Genomic DNA, 16,598 nt, shown 5'->3' with positions numbered 1-16,598 from the left:
CCCACCCCACCCCCTGGTCTGACCGCTCTCCTGCTCCAGTCCTTGGCAGTGTCCAGCCAGATGTCAGCTGAAGCCTTCTGGGCCTTGTCCCAAAGGTCGGGTCCAGTGACAGATTTGAGGCCTCCAGGATTCCCAGCCTTGCTGCACCCCCCACCTCAGACCCTCTGGAGCCCAGCCTACTGTGCCTGACACCCAGCCTGCCTCCTGCTTGAGTCTGGGCAGCCCCGGGGAGTGAGGGTGGACATGAATGGCAGCCCAGACCATGCCAGGCAGATAGATGAGTGAGCTGCCCCACCTCCCCATAACTATGGGACTCCTGAAGCAAGTAGGACCTCTTGGAGGATGTCTGTACTTATAAATATCTGTGCCCCTGTCTCCAAGGATGGTAACAACCAAGGACCCCCAGCTGTGCATGTGGTCAATGCTCATTAAATAGTTGGTGGTTGATTCATTGATAATCTGATAGCAAGTCTAGAGAAAACAAGACATTCCGTTTCTTGTTGTCTTGGGATAGGAATGTCTGCCCAGAGTCCGTTGCTGTTGGCTTCATCATTCCATCTGTGGAGACTGAGCCTGGGTGGGAGGGGGCTGCAGGGGTAGGGGGCTGTACACCTGCGGCTGCTGACTTCATCCTGCTTCTCTGGCCCCTGTTTCTACGGCTGCCTCTTCCTTCTCTGTGCAAACACAGATACTGGCTTTGACTGGGGCTTCTGGGGGAGCTGGAGAAGGGATAGCACAGTAAGTAGGGGAGGACCACCAAGGCAGACCATCCCAGGAAGGGAATTTGGAACTCTGAACAGGGTTGAGTTTGTGCCTTCTCTGCACACAAACGCCGAGGCTTGGAGAGAGGGGAGAACCTGAGAAGTGAGGCGGAGGCCATAGCCCAAGGGGCTGTCGTGGGATCAGGCAGCAGCTGCTGGGAGCAGAGGCTAAGAACCCTGCCTGCCTCCCCACCCAGCCAGCGCCCCTGTCCACCCACACGCCTCTGACTGACCACAGCACATCTTCAGCCAGAGCGCAGTGGGCCTCCTCAGCAGTGAGGGAGGGAGGGTAGCAGTCCCTCCTTTGTCTCCTGCCAGGGCAGCCCCTCTGGGCAGCTGCAGTGCTCGCAGCGGTACCCTTGGCCTCTCCAACCACACCCGCTTGGGCTGGGCTGACCCTTCTGGGCCCACCTACCCTGTTTCCCACCTGAGCAGGGAAACTGACTGTTCCCTGACCGCACAGTTCAGTGACCTGGATGGTCAGTGCTGCATGCCTACCCCGGGTTTGGCTGAATTTTGGGAAAGGCAGCTCCTGGGGAAGGAGGCAGGCTTCTTGCTGAGAGCTAAAGGAACAGGAATATGGTTGTGTTTAGAAAGAGAATCCCAGCAGAGAAAACTGAGGCCTTGGTCAATGCCGAGACCATCCCTCAGATTAGGATCCCTTTGTTTTCAATTCCTGGCCCCATGCCGCTACTTACTGCAGCAGTGTAACAGGACAAATTCCTGGGAAGCAGGAGCCCTGGAATCAGACTACCTGGGCTCAGGTCTGGCACCATCACTTCTTGCTGCGAGGTCTTGGACAAGAACCTTAACTTCCCTGAGCCTCTCTTTCCTTATCTGTAAAAGGCAGATTGTTGTAAGGCAGATGATGCTCATAAAATGTTGAGCACAATGTCTAGCCTGAGTGCCAAGTGGGAGCTGGTATAATTATTCTAGCCCCAGCACTGCCTCTCATTTGCTGAGTAATCTTAGGCAAGTTACTTCCCCTCTCTGGGCCTGAGTCTCCATGTGTGCCTTCCAGCCTGTGGGGTACAACCAAGAAGGAAGAGATATTGGGGGTGGGAGGAGACCTGAAGACAAACTATGACCTGATTTCCCATTTAGGATTTCCTTTCTGTCTTTATGAAGACACCCACTCAAAATTCAGCCCTACTCAATTTATTCGTGAGTACTTTTATTTATTTAGCTAAGCAGTCTGAGGTCCAGACCCTCAGGCTTTGGGTAGGACCATCTACCTAATTTGCAGGGCCCAGTGAAAAATGAAAATGTGGGGCTTCTTGTTCGTAAATTATTAAGGATTTCAAAACAGTGACAGCAGAGCATTAAACCAAGCATGGGGTCCTTCAAAGCATGGGACCCTGTGTCAGGTCGCATACCGATGAAGCCAGCCTCACCTTGGAGGCTGTAAGTATAGGAGGCAGGGCCTAGGCTCTGAGCTGCTGCCGTAGCAGCGTGAGCCCCTTACTCTTTCTAGCACAAGGGCATTATTATTTCATGACAAGCTGGCTACTGCTGCTCACCCCGGAGCAAGCTGCATGGAGTTCCCCGTGTGAGAAGTAGCTCCCGTACCCAACAATTGTACAGTTCTAAACTTTTGCTTGTGTGACTTTTCATTTGAAAGTCATGTTTGGACTATTGTTTGTTCTCTGCCTTGGCCATCTTAATTTGTGACATGCCCTTCCTGATGGCAGTCACATTGCTTTTCCTGTTGTGCCTCTGTTTCTGCTACTCTGAGTAGAACAACCTGTGTCAGACCTCCTAGTGTGAGCATCATTTAGGCCACACAGCCATCAAACCATCCTGAAGATGCACTTTGGTGAAAAGCCTTCTGGCAGGTTTTATTCAGCATAGTAACAGAAGCTTTAGGTATATTAGCTTCATATGTGACTCTCTTCAAAAAAAGGCTCTGAGATGGCTGATAGGATATGGTCTGATTAGGCAATAAACCAAAAAACCCATTGCCGTTGAGTCAATTCCAACTCATAGTGACCCTATAGGATAGAGCAGAACTGCCCCATAGGGTTTCCAGGGAGCAGCTGGTGGATTCGAACTGCTGACCTTTTGGTTAGCAGCCCAGCTCATTGTGTCACCAGGGCTCCTCCATCATCATCATCATCATCATCATCATCATCGTCATCATCATCATTAAATAATAGCATTAGCAGTTGCCTGGCCCCAATTACTGCAATTGAGCACTGTAAGTTGTGGCCAGGTTTCCTGGTGGTTTAGTCAAAAAGGAAAAGAAACATGTAGTTTGTAGAACCTAAGAGATCTAGCCTTGTGCAAAGTTTGGTTGTACGAACAAGGAGAAAGGACTAGAATACAGGAGATAATTAGAAACCAGTTCAAGGCTGCAATGAGGACAAGATGGTAAGAACAATAGAATTCCCAAAGAAGGAGAGGTCTTGCATGTCCAATGAGCTGAGATCTTGAAGGATGGAAGTTTTTGGAGGAATCGGGGTGGTGGGGGGGTTGTGTGTGCATTCCACTTCAGACTCCTGGCAGGGTTCCTGCTTCTCCTCCCCTCCCAGGAGCCCAGGGTGGGGTGTGTAAGCCGATAAGGCAGGTGACCCTGCCCTGGTCCCCCAGAGCTCTTGGTCCGCTTTCACTCTCTGTAGAGTTTGTGCTGCTGGCTGTTCTCATTCCTGTCTCTCCAGCTGGGCTCGCAGCCCACTCTGGATTTATTCGTTTGGATGGGTGGAACTTGCTTTACACCAGGGAAGGATTCCTGGAAACATGGTTTGAGACTAGATTTGGGTAAATTAAACCCAATTTCCACTGCTCTGGATTTACTCAAGGTTAAAAGAAATCTTATCATGAACCTATAAGGAAAGACTCCCTTTCCTAACTCAATTCTTTCTGGTTATTTTTTATGTAGGACTTGGGTATGTGCTGTTTGAGGGGAGCTTCCTTAGAGAGGGGGGCACCTGCAGTGTTGTTCATTGATTTCTCATAGTCACCTGGATCTGAAGGATGGAAGTTCAGGTTCAGCATCGAAGTACGCACAGGTCACTGGATTTGGCCATGACCTGCAGCCACCTGGTTTTCTCTGGTCCTAGATTCTGGCAGCTGTTGCAAGCAGGAAGGGATGACTGTGGCAAGGACATGATCCTGTGGGATGGCCTAGCGAGGGACCCTGTCTCCAGGCCTCCCATCTCTTAGGCATCACTGCTGACACCACCAGTGTTGCTCTTCTCCCCCACCCCTCTGTGTGCCAGAGTCTAATTCCTACTCCTCCAAACCTTCCATAGGCATTAGGCCATTTTAGCCTTAAAATAACCCTGCAAAGAAGGCGAGGGAGGTATTTCCGTCCTCGTTTTACAGAAGAAGAAAAAGAGGCTCAGAGATTTACTAAATTTCCCAGAGTCAGCGAGCTAAGCAGCAGAGTGAACACAAGAACCAAAGTTTTTATTTTTATTATTATTGGTCCACTTCCCTGCCCTCTGCGCCTCCTGAATCATCTGCTTTTTTTGCCTTGCATTTCCACGTAGTGAGTGTGTGTTAAAGTGGTTTTCCTGGAAAAGAGCTCTGTTTCTCTGGAAAGATTCATTTCAGCCATGGTACACTTGTATTATGGAGACTTCCAAGGTTTCTGCTGGGGAGGTCTAAAACAACAGACAAGTACCTTGGAGATCCATAGGCTCGAAGGCTTAATTTTACAGATGTGAGCATTGAGGCCCAGAGAAGTTAAGCTACTTGCCCAAGGTCACACAGCTAGTTCTCAGCAAAACCAGTTGTGCAGATTCCCAGCCCAATGCCCCTCACTTTTCACCAGGCCTGGTGCCCCTGCTCTGTAGGGCTGTCGGTTCTGTGCTGACACCGGAGGGAAGAAGGTGAAGACAGCAGGAAGAGCAGGAAGCAGTTGGTTTGTGCTGGTCGCAGCTGCTCCCTTGGCCGTCCCTGCCTGTGCTCTTCGCCCTGGCTCTCTGTCTTCCCGCTCTCCCAGCCCAGAGCCAGCGGCCTTGTCTGCCTGCTGGCCGGAGGGCCAGGGTGTGTGAGCCAGGGGCTGTCCTCTGTACATTGTAATGAGGCAGAAGGGGGTCCTTCTAACCCAGAAGAGGGCTTGCTAGGGTAGGCTAGAGAGAAGGGATTCTGAAGGGGGCCAGCTTGGGGTGGGAGCAGCGGAACTGGATTAATTCCGTAGATCCAGGGTACTGGGAAATAAATCATGTTTTTTAAAATAAAACTTTAAAAAAAGACAGGCTCGTTTCTGGCCTGCTTCCCATTTTCCTTTGGAGAAACAGGCATGTAGGCCTGCTGGTGGGGAGTGAAGAAGGCAGGCGTGAGCTCAGCTTGGTGATGTCTGACACTTGGTTGTGGGGACTCAGTTTCCAAGGACTGAGGGGGTTTCTGGCTGCTAAGAGATTCTGGCCTTAAGCCAATCTCTGTTTACCACTGGGTGAAGTTCCCAGGAGCCCCTGTACCCTAATTGCAGCTGACCTGGTATCTGCAGATGTCTATGGGAAGCTTCTCTGCCTGAGTGCCAGGATTTTCTCAGCATGTCCAGTATCGGACCCCATCTGGCTCTCGTCCTTACAACTCTGAAAGTGTGATTTTCCTGGTGCCCCCCAAGCTACTTCAACCCAGGGAGCCAGGCTCATGCTAACTGAGCTCATGGGAGATGCTCCTGATGACCGCTAACCGTTATCAAGCCCTGGCTATGTTCTAGACGGCGTGATGAACACTTAATTGCATATTACCTCATTTAATCTTCACAACAGCCTAGAAGCTTTATAGTTTTTACAAGTGAGGAAACAGGCTCAGAGTGGTTAAGCAGCTTCCCCAAAGGGACAGAGCCTGGATTTGAACCCTGGCAGTCAGACTCTAGAAGCCCCGCTAAACCTCTGTCAGAGCCCCAATCTTTTGGTTTACAGTGAGAACTGGAAAGGCCAGGCCTCCCAGTTCCTCATAGGCACCAATCTGCTGTTGGGAGGTGGCTTGCTGCGCCAGTGGGGGAAAGTTAGGTGCTTTAAATGGTTAGTGGCATCAAGCTCGGATTGTCTGATGTCTGTGTCGTCCCCTCAAGAGATGGACATTGTCCTAGCTGTGTGACCTTGGGCAAGATACTTAACCTCTCTGCTCCAGTTTCTTCATCTGCAAAATGGAGGGAATAATAGCCCCTGCCACTTTAGGTTTGTTGTGAAAAATGAGTTAATATATGAAAGTGCTCAGCCTAATGACGGGTTCAGTCGATGCTGTGGAAATGTTTGTTGCTGTTTGGGTTGTTGTCACCATCTGTCATTGGGTCAGGCAGCTCTCCTGGCTGGCACTGAGTGGGCAGTGTGAAGTTTGCCTCTTGGACTTGCACCTCAGTGTTTCATTTTAATTGTCCCTGCTGCAGCCAATGCTCTCCTCCTTTGGAGGCAATGAGCAGCCCAGCAGAGAAAGTGCCAATCTCAGGGTACCCCAGACCTGCTTCCATTTCTAGCTCTGCCACTCTGTGGTTGTGGGAACTTGGGTCAGTTAATTCTCATGTCTAAAGTCAAATTCCACATCTGTAAAATGGGGCTAAAAATTTCCTACCTACCTTAGGAGGTTATCCTGTGGAAAATGGGCCGCTGTAGGCAGACCATCAATACTTGTTGCGTAGTGACCCTCTGATAGTCTAGAAAGGTTCATACCATTGTTCAAGCTAAGAGGTTTCTGCATCATTATACTGTTACTATATTGTACCTCAAAGTTGTATGTTCTTTCACAGTGCTTTGATTTTACTCCTCTTGGCAGGAAGACAACTTTTAACCCCATTTCACAGATGAGGAGACTCAGGCTCAGATCGGACACCGCTGTCTGAGCCTGGAATAGAGCCCTCATCTCTTCTGGTCACTGAAAGCCCCTGCTCTTTTAGACGGGGGGAGGAGGGGTATGAGATTGGGGAGTCTCTGAAATGAGGTTTCCTTACACTCTACCAAGGCTGGCCTGTCTCCCTCAGCTGTAGGGGGGAGGGGGTGAGGCACGGCTGTGACAGAGCTGGACAGGAGATGAGGGCCCCGTGGATGTGGTGCCAGACCCTGGACACAGGCCTAGGCGCTCACTCCAGCCCTGATGTTTGAGGTTCTGGGTCCAGGCCTCTGAGCTTGCTGACCTGCGAGGGTCCTCAGAGCTCCCAGGCCCTGTGGGGCCAGCCACCCACACGGCCAGAGAGGAAGGGCCAGGCTGCCTTCTCTAGGGCAGCAATAACCCATGGGCCTTGTTCCAGAGGCGGGTGGTGTAGTATTCTCTGGGCTCCAGAGGATTCCTGTGTTTCGGCAGACACCTCATTATCCCTGTCCCAGCCGGCTGTGTCCCAGCCTCTGTAATCACGCAGGCCCACGCCCAGCAGCCAGCCCAGGGCCAGGAAATCACTCCCCTCCCCTCCCCCGCCTTCCGCCGCCCGCAGGCCCCATTGCTGGTGGACCTCCTGCCTGCCTAACTGTTCTTTCTCCTCTGATTCTCGTCTCCTGCTGCTGCTTTCTCTCGGGGGACTTGGAAGTGTGGCTGTCCAGCTGGGCTGAGTCTCCCAAAAAGGACGTGACAGGTATGCGTGTGAGCGCATGCATGTGAACGTGTGTGTCCCAGGCACGCCTGTGTGGAAGCTGGTGCCACAGGCTGCTCCTTGCATGCTTCTCTGTGATGTGGCAGCCCTTTGTCAGCATGTCGGGCCTCTTCCCTGCCCCCTCATGCCATTCAACTCATGGTGCCCTCTGCCTTCCTGGGCCACCCCTTTTGGGATCTCACACCAAGCTTTGGAGCCCTTTGTTGGGGTGGTGACCACATAGCACAGTGTGGAAGCAGATGAGCTCTGGACCAGAGCGTGTGGGTTTGAATCACAGCTCTGCCACGTCTGCCTTGGGCAGCTTATGTAAACTCCCTAAGCCCTCAGTTTCCTCATCTGTAAAATGTAGATGTAATACCCCCCTCATGGGGAGGTGGTGAGGGGGCTGGGCGCTGTCATCTCTTTTGTGTGTCGGGAGCTTGCCAAACTTTGCCTAGTGCATCCATTATCTCAGTGGGCCATCCTATGAGATGAGCCCGCCAAAGGTTATTTATCTCGTTTTCAGGCAGTTACACAGAGGCAGAGAGATTAAGTCCCTGACTGCTGAGCCTGGTTTCCAGTGGGGCAGGGCATGCAGGAGTCCTGGGGCTGTGACAGGGTTGGGTCACAGCCCCTTCATCCCTGCCACCTGGAGTTTGGAGTTGCCTCTGGCCTCAGAGGGCTTTGGCCGAGGCCTAGCCTTAGGCGCTTGGGCAGAGCTGGGCCAGAGGTCAGGGCTGGCCTTTAGGCTTTGGTCTTGCTGGATAATGGCAGAAAAACCTGGAGAACTGAGCTGCTACAGGGAGATGGGGCGGGGGCGGGGAGGATTTGTGGTGGATTTCAGGAAGGGTTTTCCATAGTGCCTCTCCATTTCCTAAAGTATTACCTAACCCCCCGCCCCTCCAGACCCAAACCCGGAAAGAAACTGAAAGCAGAGGTTCAGGCTGGGGTTGGGGGGGACAAGGCAGAATGGTCAGGGGTTAGCCCCCAGTGTCAAAGCCCAAGGCCCAGCCCCTCCCCACCACAGCTGTGGGCAGTGAATGGGAGGGGGACATCCCAGGAGGGGGAGCCTAGCAGAAGGCAGCAGGAGTGGAAGAGCCCTTTCCTTGTCTTGCCTGGCCCCAAGCTCCTTGCATTCATTCTTCTGGTGTTCCCTGTGATGAGGGCTGTGCTGAGCTAATCACTGGGCTCGTGTCCCTTTTTCCCCTCTCCACGAGCCAGTGAGCTGGAGCCCACTTGGCCCACAACAATACATTTTATTCACCAAACGTATAGCTGGGCCGCCTGTGAGCCTATGGAGAGGCCGGCAGGCCCAGCCCGGCCTGGGAGGATCCAGTTATGAGGAACAGGAGGGACCTTGGTGGATTGCCCAGGGTTTGTTGGGGGGTCAAGGAGAACATGGGGAGCCCGGGGCGGAGGCCATCGCAGGGTTTGGCTTCTCAGGACGGGCCCAGCTGTTTGGAGCAAGAGGTGCAGTGGGGAGGCAGTGTGGGCCATGGGTCAGGAGGGGAGGTGGACCCAGTCAGACTGGGAGACCAGGGTCAGAGCCTCAGGCAAGTCACCAGGCCTCTCTGGACCTTGGTTTCCCCATCTAGAATGTTGGAAAGTTTGATGAGACAGGACACTTGGAGGTGAGGGGCTGATGCCAGAGAGCCGCGTAGATAGGGGTCCTGGGGCGGCTCGGCCGCCTACCTGGAGGTGGAGAATGAGAGAGCCATGCTGCAGGGACAGAGCCATGGGCCTCCCTTCCCCACCCTTCTGGCATCTGTGACCCTTGCCCTGAGCTGCTTCATTCTGAGGCTGTGGAGGACCATGAACCCCTCCAGCTCCTCTCCAAATCTCCCATTTCCTCTGTTTGCTTTATAAACTACTAAATACAGTTTACGCTGGGCATTAACCCGTCACCTTATTCCAAGCTCAGATCAACCCCATGAGGTAGGCACTGTGACTATTCCTGTTTACAGATAAGGAAGCTAAAGCTCAGAGAGGTTAAGTGTCCTCTCCAGAGTCACACAGCTAGTAGGAGCCAAAGCAGGACTGGACCTAAGACCCCCAGACTCTAATTTCTGTGGTTTCTGCTTCTCTGCACTCTGGACAGTTGCATCAGGAATCTCAGGCAGTTATTGTGTCCAGTGCCATGTCCTGGAGCGCCGACCCTGGGGCATCTGTCCTCATCAGGGAGACTCTTGTCTATAAAGCATATGGTGTGGTTGGGGAACAGTGCCTAGCAGGAAGTCCAGGAGAGGTCACTGTCCTGGCTGGGTGATCAGGGAGCCTCCTGGAGCCCAGAGGGGTAGAGATGATTGGGTGGAATTGGGATTGGTAGAGAGAAGGAGGGAGGGCATTCCAGGCAGGGGGTACAGCCAATGCAAAGGCTTAGAAGTAAGAACCTGCATAGACTAGGTGGCTGGCACATAGCGGGCACTTGATAAATATGTGTTGAATAATGTTGCCTGGAACGGACGAGTTGTGTGTCACGGAACTTGGGGACGCTTGGGCTTGAATTTGGCCTTTATTCTGTAGGTAACAGGGAGCCATTGAAAGTGTTGAAGCAGGGGAATGACTTGGCAAAAGCTAAATTTAGAAGTTTAAATTGGCAGCCAGGATCAGGCAGGAGTCAGGGGGACCGTCCAGGTGGTAGTTGGAGGAATGCAGGTGTGAGGCAAGGGTGGAGCAGGGCTCCAGGGATTCCCCAGGCTCCAGTAGGCCCAGCCAGGGGCTCTGTCATGAGGCACAGGTCCACCCCTGGACAAGACCCAAGTTCTTGCAAAGTCCCTTCTAATCCTGGGAGGGGCCCTCCTCTCTAGAAGGGGCACCCCTTCTCCATGCTTTTGCTAAACCCTTCTCATCTGAAGGCAGGAGGCGCCTTCCACTGCTCCCTCCTGCTCCCCCAGGCTGACTCCTCAGCCCCCAATTTTCCAGGCCTTGGCTGGGAGGGGATCCAGAGCGGCTGTGGGATGACGTCACTGCCCACCCGCCTGCTTGCCAAGTGGTTTCTCTTCTGGATACCTGGTCCCAGCCCACGCTGCCGAGGCAGCCCTGGGCAGACAACACACTAGGAGGCAGGTGCCAGAGAGAGCCTGTGTGCTGGGGGAGGGGAGGGCAGCCAGGAGGACAGAGCATTTGTCTGTGTGTCTGTCTATCTTTCCCACAGCCTGTGGAGCAGCCTCCAAGAAGTGTCACACCCTGTCTGTGCTCTGTTGTAACGCCTGGGGTAACTTTCCTTAACTTTTCTACCTGTATCCCAGAGTGTTGGCCTTCTGAAAGCTCAGGCCAATTTTCCAAGAAGCCTGGGTGCGCACGTGCGTGCGTGCGTGCGCGTGTGTGCGTGCGTCTGCATGTGCATGTGCGTGTGCGTGCGCGCGCCTCTGTGGAGACCTAAATGGGGAAGGTTTTAGGTCTTAAATATTTGCCACCACACTTTGAACAGTGGTTAGAATTTATCTAGATGAAGATGTCCAGGCCTGGAGAGGTTAAGTTCAATTAGACACAGTTTTCCTTCCCCACTGTCCTCATCCAGTGTCCCCCAAACTGGGAAGGGAGCCCCCATGCCTCGGCCGGCCTTGTTTGTGCTGAGTGCACTTAAGTGCTCTTGGCTGCAGACGCCGCCACAAGCCCTGTGCTGCCTGGCCAAGGCCCCCAGGACAGGCGCTGACCTCCCCCCAGGGTACAGTGGGAGGTAGTCTCTGTCAGTGCTGTGCCCGGGGACGCCTCTGTCTGGCCACCAGGGGGCGGGCACAGGAGCTGGCCATATCCAAGTGCAGGGGCGAGTGGCCCTGCTGCCCAGCTGTTGGTTGCATTTCTGCCTGAAATACAATCCTGGCACTGGAGGGGCTGCCTGGGGGTGTGCATATGCATGTCCATGTGGCCAGCCTTCCCTTCCCTCAGGTCTTTAAAGGGTGAAACGGGGCTGCAGGGCCCACGGCCTCATGGGAGAAAACTGCCAGGCCCTCCACTGGGATCTCCCAAAGTTGTTTCCATCACCCCCTGCCCTAGATTGGATGGAGCCCCCTCCCTCGTGGAAGGACCCAAAGATCTAAGCAGTGCTTCTCTCCCCTGGCTGCATCTCAGAAGTGAAGGGGCCCCACCCAGACCATTTAAGTCTAGGTCTCTAGGGGTGGAGCCCAGGCATCTGTATTTTTTTAATACATGAAAGCTCTCCAGGTGATTCTGTGCTACAGAGGGGAGGATCTTTGTGCTAGAAGAATGGGCTGTGTGAAACAGAAAAAGGAGGCGGTTGTTCTGTAATGGAAAGAGATGGGCTTGAACCTAAACAGTGAGTGATTTTGGTTCTCGCCATACCAGTGGTGTGAGCTCTCGCTCTCTTTAGGCCTCTGTCATGGATTGAATTATGTCCCCCCAAAAATGTGTGTATCGGTCTGGCTGGGCCATGATTCCTGGTACTGTGTGATTTTCCTGTATGTTGTAACCCTGCCTCTATGATGTTAATGAGGGAGGATGGGTGGCAGTTGTGTTAGTAAGGCAGGACCTGATCTACAAGACTGGATTGTGTCCTGAGGCAATCTCTTGAGATATAAAAGACAGAAGTGAGCAGTGAGACAGGGGGACCTCATACCATCAAGAAAGCAGTGCCGGGAGCAGAGCGTGTCGTTCGGACCGGGGTCCCTGCGCAGAGAAGTTCCTAGTCCGGGGGAACTTTAATGAGAAGGCCAATAGAGAGAGAAAGCCTTCCCCTGGAGCTGATGCCCAGAATTTGGACTTCCAGCCTACTTTACTGTGAAGAAATAAGTTTCTCTTTGTGAAAGCCATCCACTTGTGGTATTTCTGTTGTAGCAGCACTAGATGACTAAGACAGCCTCTGATTTGTCTTTTGTGAAATGGGGGCTAGGAGGAGTGTTATAAGGATGAAATGGGATAGCATACGTGTCTGGCACATAACATTTGCCAAATTGGAGCTAGGCGTGTAGGGAATATAGCTGTAGGCTGAGGTACCCAGGGGGCCATGTTGAGCCTGGAGACCCTCTCAGCTCTTTTTGTAGCCAGGCTGGTGGTGTGCAGCCCCCAGCTTTCCAGGAGATTGGCAGGCATAGAGGGTGGCAGACATAGTTTAAAAAGTACATTAAGAATTCTCTTTGGGCTGGGGATGGTCTAGGAAGGCTTCCTGTAGGAGGTGACTGGTCTCTGGTTTGTGAATTCTTGTAGCTCCTAGGAGCCCTGGTTGCACAGTGGTTAGAGCATTCGGCTGCTAACCGAAAGGTCCAGCAGTTTAAACCCACCAGCTGCTCCGCGGGAGAAGGATGTAGCATTCTGCTTCCGTAGATTTACAGCCTCGGAAATCCTATGGGGCAGTTCTTCTCTGTCTTGTAGGGTCACTATGAGTCAGAATTGACTGCGCAGCAGTTGGTTTTTATAGCTCCTGGTAGTGTACATCTCAGGTGTTTTGTCCCCAGCCCCACCCCCAACCTAATGACGGTGATGGTAATAATTGAAGAGCAGAGAGGTTTGGGGGCAGCTTGTCCAGTGTACACAGCCAGTAAGCTGAGATTGGCACCCAGGTCTGACCACCTTTCAGCTTAATGAATGTTGCTCCGGTCCAGTGGTTGAGGAGGACAGAGAAGGAGCTTGCTCCTGGGAGCCTTAGACCCGCCTGCCCTCCCTCTGCTGCTTCCCACTGGTAGAGGGCGGCTGGAGGCTGCTGGGAGCTGACCACAAGCCCCAGCATTTGAAGGCAGAAGGAGACTGAGTATGGCCATGTGGCCAGAGGACAGGAGGCAGGCCAGACCAACGCCCCCTCTGGACTGGGTGAGCAGGCCTGAGGCTGGTCCGTCTGCCCCAGGCCTTGGGCTCAGTGGCTGTGCCTTGGTGAATGGAGGGGCAGAAATGGAGCCGAACTTGAGGAGAAGTTGGTGGGGGTGGGAGGGGGGGCGGTGCTGGTCGGCTGGCGCTGGGACTTCTTCTTGGGTTTCAAGTAAACAGTCTCGGCCCTCCTCCCCCTCCCCTACCTCCACCCCCGGCTCCTCATTCGACGGGTCTCATGTGTTTCTATTTAAGGGTTGCGAGTAAACCCCAGTGATTGGCAGCCTCAAACCCTCTTGACTTCTCGCCTGGTCCCGGGCTGTGGAGAAGCGCTCTCCCGCTCTCTCCCTCCCGAGGGGAGGACGGCTGATTTTTTTCCTCGGGGGTTTACAGGGTTTGGGGCTGGAGGCAGGAGCCCTCCTCCTTGCCTTTCCTTTTTCTTCCCTCTCCTCCTCTCTGGCCTCAGCCCTCATGGGCCACCCACCCGCTCCCGGCCCTCCCCTCACGCCCCAGCCGGCCGTGGAGTCTGGAGAGACCACGTCCGCCCCAGGCCTCTCCTCAGACTCCCTCATGCCGGGCTGTGACTAACTCATCGCAGCAGAGGGCCTTTTCCTCTGAGTTTCCCTGGCTTCGCCCCCACCTCTGTCTCTGTCTCTCCTCTCCCTTTCCCCTCCTCCCCCTGCTCCTTCCCTGGCCCCCTTGCTCCCCATGTCCCCCGGTCCCCGCGGTGCAGCGGGCCGGTGTGGGGCCTTGCTGTATGGCCTGTCCTTGGGGCCCAGCGAGCTGCGAGCCCTGGCTGCGGGCTGCCCCTCGGAGCAGCACTGGCGACCGAGCAGCCTCCCCCGAAGCCAATGGACAGGGGGCGCCCCAGCCGCGGGGCCATGGCCGGCCGCTGGCTCACCGCGTGCTTTCTGCCCTCGCCAGGTGCCGACACCAACGCCGAGCCCATGATCCTGGAACAGTACGTGGTGGTGTCCAACTATAAGAAGCAGGAGAACTCAGAGCTGAGCCTCCAGGCCGGGGAGGTGGTGGATGTCATCGAGAAGAACGAAAGTGGTGAGTGCCCCAGCATCCAGCTGTCCACTCAGGGTTCCGGCCCGGCTCCTCGGACGGCTGGTTTTTGTTCCCTTTCTCCTCCCCCCACCTCTGCAGCTATACGTTATTTCCATCTGGCAGGGAGAGGGCTGTGGAGGCTGAAGTTTCCCCTGTTGGTTTGGGCTGCAGGCCAGCAGTTTGCCTGGTGGTAGAAGAATGTCTCCCCAGCTCCGGGGTAATTAACCAGCTCATGTTAATGCAAGGCCAGGGTGGCAGCCTCGGCCATAACTGTCCAGCTCCTGCCAGGGACCCATGTCCCTTGAGACCCAATGGGAAGAGAGCTTCCAGTTCAGTGGTGTCCAACAGCAGTTTCCCCTTCGGGGCCGTATTCCAAGCCAGGGACCAGGCAGGGCTGGGAGAACTTCACTAGCTGATGGGGAAGGCAGGCCATGATGTCACTATGGGGGGTCCTGGGTTCCCGGGCTCCTGGCAGGTTGTCTGAGGAAGGGCCGGGCCCGTAGGAGTTAGCAAGTGTCTGGGTGGTAAGCTGACTTCCCCCTGCAGAGCTGGAGGCCACTAGGATCTGGGAAGAGAACCCAGACGGTGGGGGGAGCCAGGTCCCACACCAGGGAAAGTCCTGCGACAGCCACCCTGTCACTGGAAGCCGAGGCCTTGTCTTGTATAGGGGCTGTGCTGATGGCTGCCCATAGGGACTGCTGGCTCCAAGTTTCTTGTAAATTAGGCCAAAGTGTCTTGGTGTCCTTGGTAGCAGGGGTCTGTCTGGCAGGTAGAGAAGGGTGGGAGTCTGTCAGTCCCGGGGGAGGCAAGCGCAGCCCCCTGCAGGGCCAGGGATGGGACTTGGGCCCAGGACGTCAGCAGTTTTCCCACAGCCTGCTGGGGCTTGAATTGGTTCGTGGGGTGTTTTGTTTCACTTTCAGTTTGTTTCGGGTTAGCTGTGCACCACAGCCTCTCTGGGCTGTGCTTGGAGGAACCTCCCAGACGGGAGGAGACTGTTCTCCCCATCCCACTCTGTTCTTTTTCAATATTTTGAGGCATAAAACGAAGGCAGACCAAAGCACTACTGTGCCCGTTTTATAGATGGAGCAACTGAGGCACAGAGAGATTCAGGGGAAACAACTCATCTGAGGTCAAAAGCAGAACTGGGATGTTCCTGGGCTCCTTATCCCTAGGCCTGTGGGAGGCAAGTAGCCGTAGAGGTGCTGAGAAAATCCCCGTGGGTGTCGTGGGGAGGTAGGCTCAGGCTTCTGCTGCGGGAGGCTCAGGAGCTGTGCTCTTGGAGAGCAGGACTGTGATGCGAGTGTAGATCCCCACAGCCTGCCCCCCTCTCAGAGACCTCAGGTCTGGAGTCATGAGGTGTTTGGCAGTGGCAGTCCCCACCTGGCAGAGCCACGTCCCCAGCTAAGGCCTTGGCCCTTCACAGGTGCATGCAGTGGGCTCCTGCTTCCTGTATAGCTTTGCCCTCAGCCTTTGTCACAGGACCTGTGCCCTCTCCCGCCCCCAAGCTGGCACTGGACATTGTCATGGCTGAAAACCCTAAACACCTTTAAGACCCAAAGGAGGGAATCTCTAATGGTGGAATGTGAGACACTAGGGGAGTGAGCTTGCACCAAGGAAAGACGGCATCCCACATCTCCGTATGAGGTCAGGGCTTTGGCTCAGAGGCCCTTCTATCACCTCACCTGCCCTGTCTCTCCACCACAGCTGTATAAGCCTGGAGGTAGTGAGGTCCTGTGACTTTGGGTGTCAGGATGGCTGAAGAGGAGACACAAAAGGAAGTCAGTTCTTCTCTAAGACTCCGTGATTCTTAGGGATATGCGTGTCCTCTACAATCCCATCCCATGTCTAGGACCCTGGGAACACTTGGCGTCCTGCCTAGGAATGGGAGAGCCTTGAAAAAAATGCTGGGTCAGCAGCTGTCTCTGGAAGCAGGATTCTGCCCGCCACCACTGGCTGAATAGTCCCTTAATCGCTCTCAGCCTCAGTTAGCCCATCTGTAAAATGGAGATAACCTTGTGGCTGCTTGGAAATGGGCTGGAACAGATGGCCTCCCTAAGCCCTCTCCCAGGTCTGAATGCCGTGCTGGGTACTCAGTAGGGCCCTGAATGTGGGGTGGAGAGAGCCTCCCTGCATGTGGCTTTTCTGTGTTTCTGGGAGCTTTGTATCTTTACCCTGCGTGGAGACAACTGCTCAGCAGCAGGTGTTTGCACGGGGACCCTGGAGTGTAGACCAGCTAAACCAGAGAAACTAAGGGGGTGGAGGGGAGAAAGGAAGAGAGCCAAACTGCTGATTCTTGGGAGAGTGGTTTCCTTGTTGAGGGAAGCTGGAGGTCTGATGGGGGTTGGGGCGTTGTGCATCCTGCAGGCTGCAAGGAGTGGTGAGGGTTTTGAACTTTGGAACAAAGACCCAACTGTGATGCCTTTGACCTTGGATTCGTGGGTGTGTTAAGGCATTTCCACTTGCATTGTTGGAGCAGCAGCCCCAGTCAGCACCATCCCCGCCTTCAGGGCCTCGTC

General features: G+C 54.3%; 1 protein-coding gene across 3 annotated transcripts in view; it reads left to right on the top strand.

Annotated features, from left to right (window-relative positions):
• SH3PXD2A (SH3 and PX domains 2A) overlaps nt 1–16,598 on the top strand; it is a 265,189-nt gene that overhangs the window by 193,098 nt on the left and 55,493 nt on the right. For 2 of the 3 annotated variants that reach the window (XM_004370109.2, XM_023741164.1), the window contains exons 7-8: nt 7,231–7,275; nt 13,954–14,085. In XM_004370109.2, the coding sequence (XP_004370166.1) occupies nt 7,231–7,275; nt 13,954–14,085 (177 nt within the window). The remainder of the gene's footprint in view (nt 1–7,230; nt 7,276–13,953; nt 14,086–16,598) is intronic. The other variant, XM_023741172.1, reaches the window with a different exon arrangement.

Source organism: Trichechus manatus, unplaced genomic scaffold (assembly GCF_000243295.1).
Source record: "Trichechus manatus latirostris isolate Lorelei unplaced genomic scaffold, TriManLat1.0 scaffold00007, whole genome shotgun sequence".
Taxonomy (NCBI): Eukaryota; Metazoa; Chordata; class Mammalia; order Sirenia; family Trichechidae; genus Trichechus; species Trichechus manatus.
This window is presented reverse-complemented; position numbering and strand designations above follow the sequence as displayed.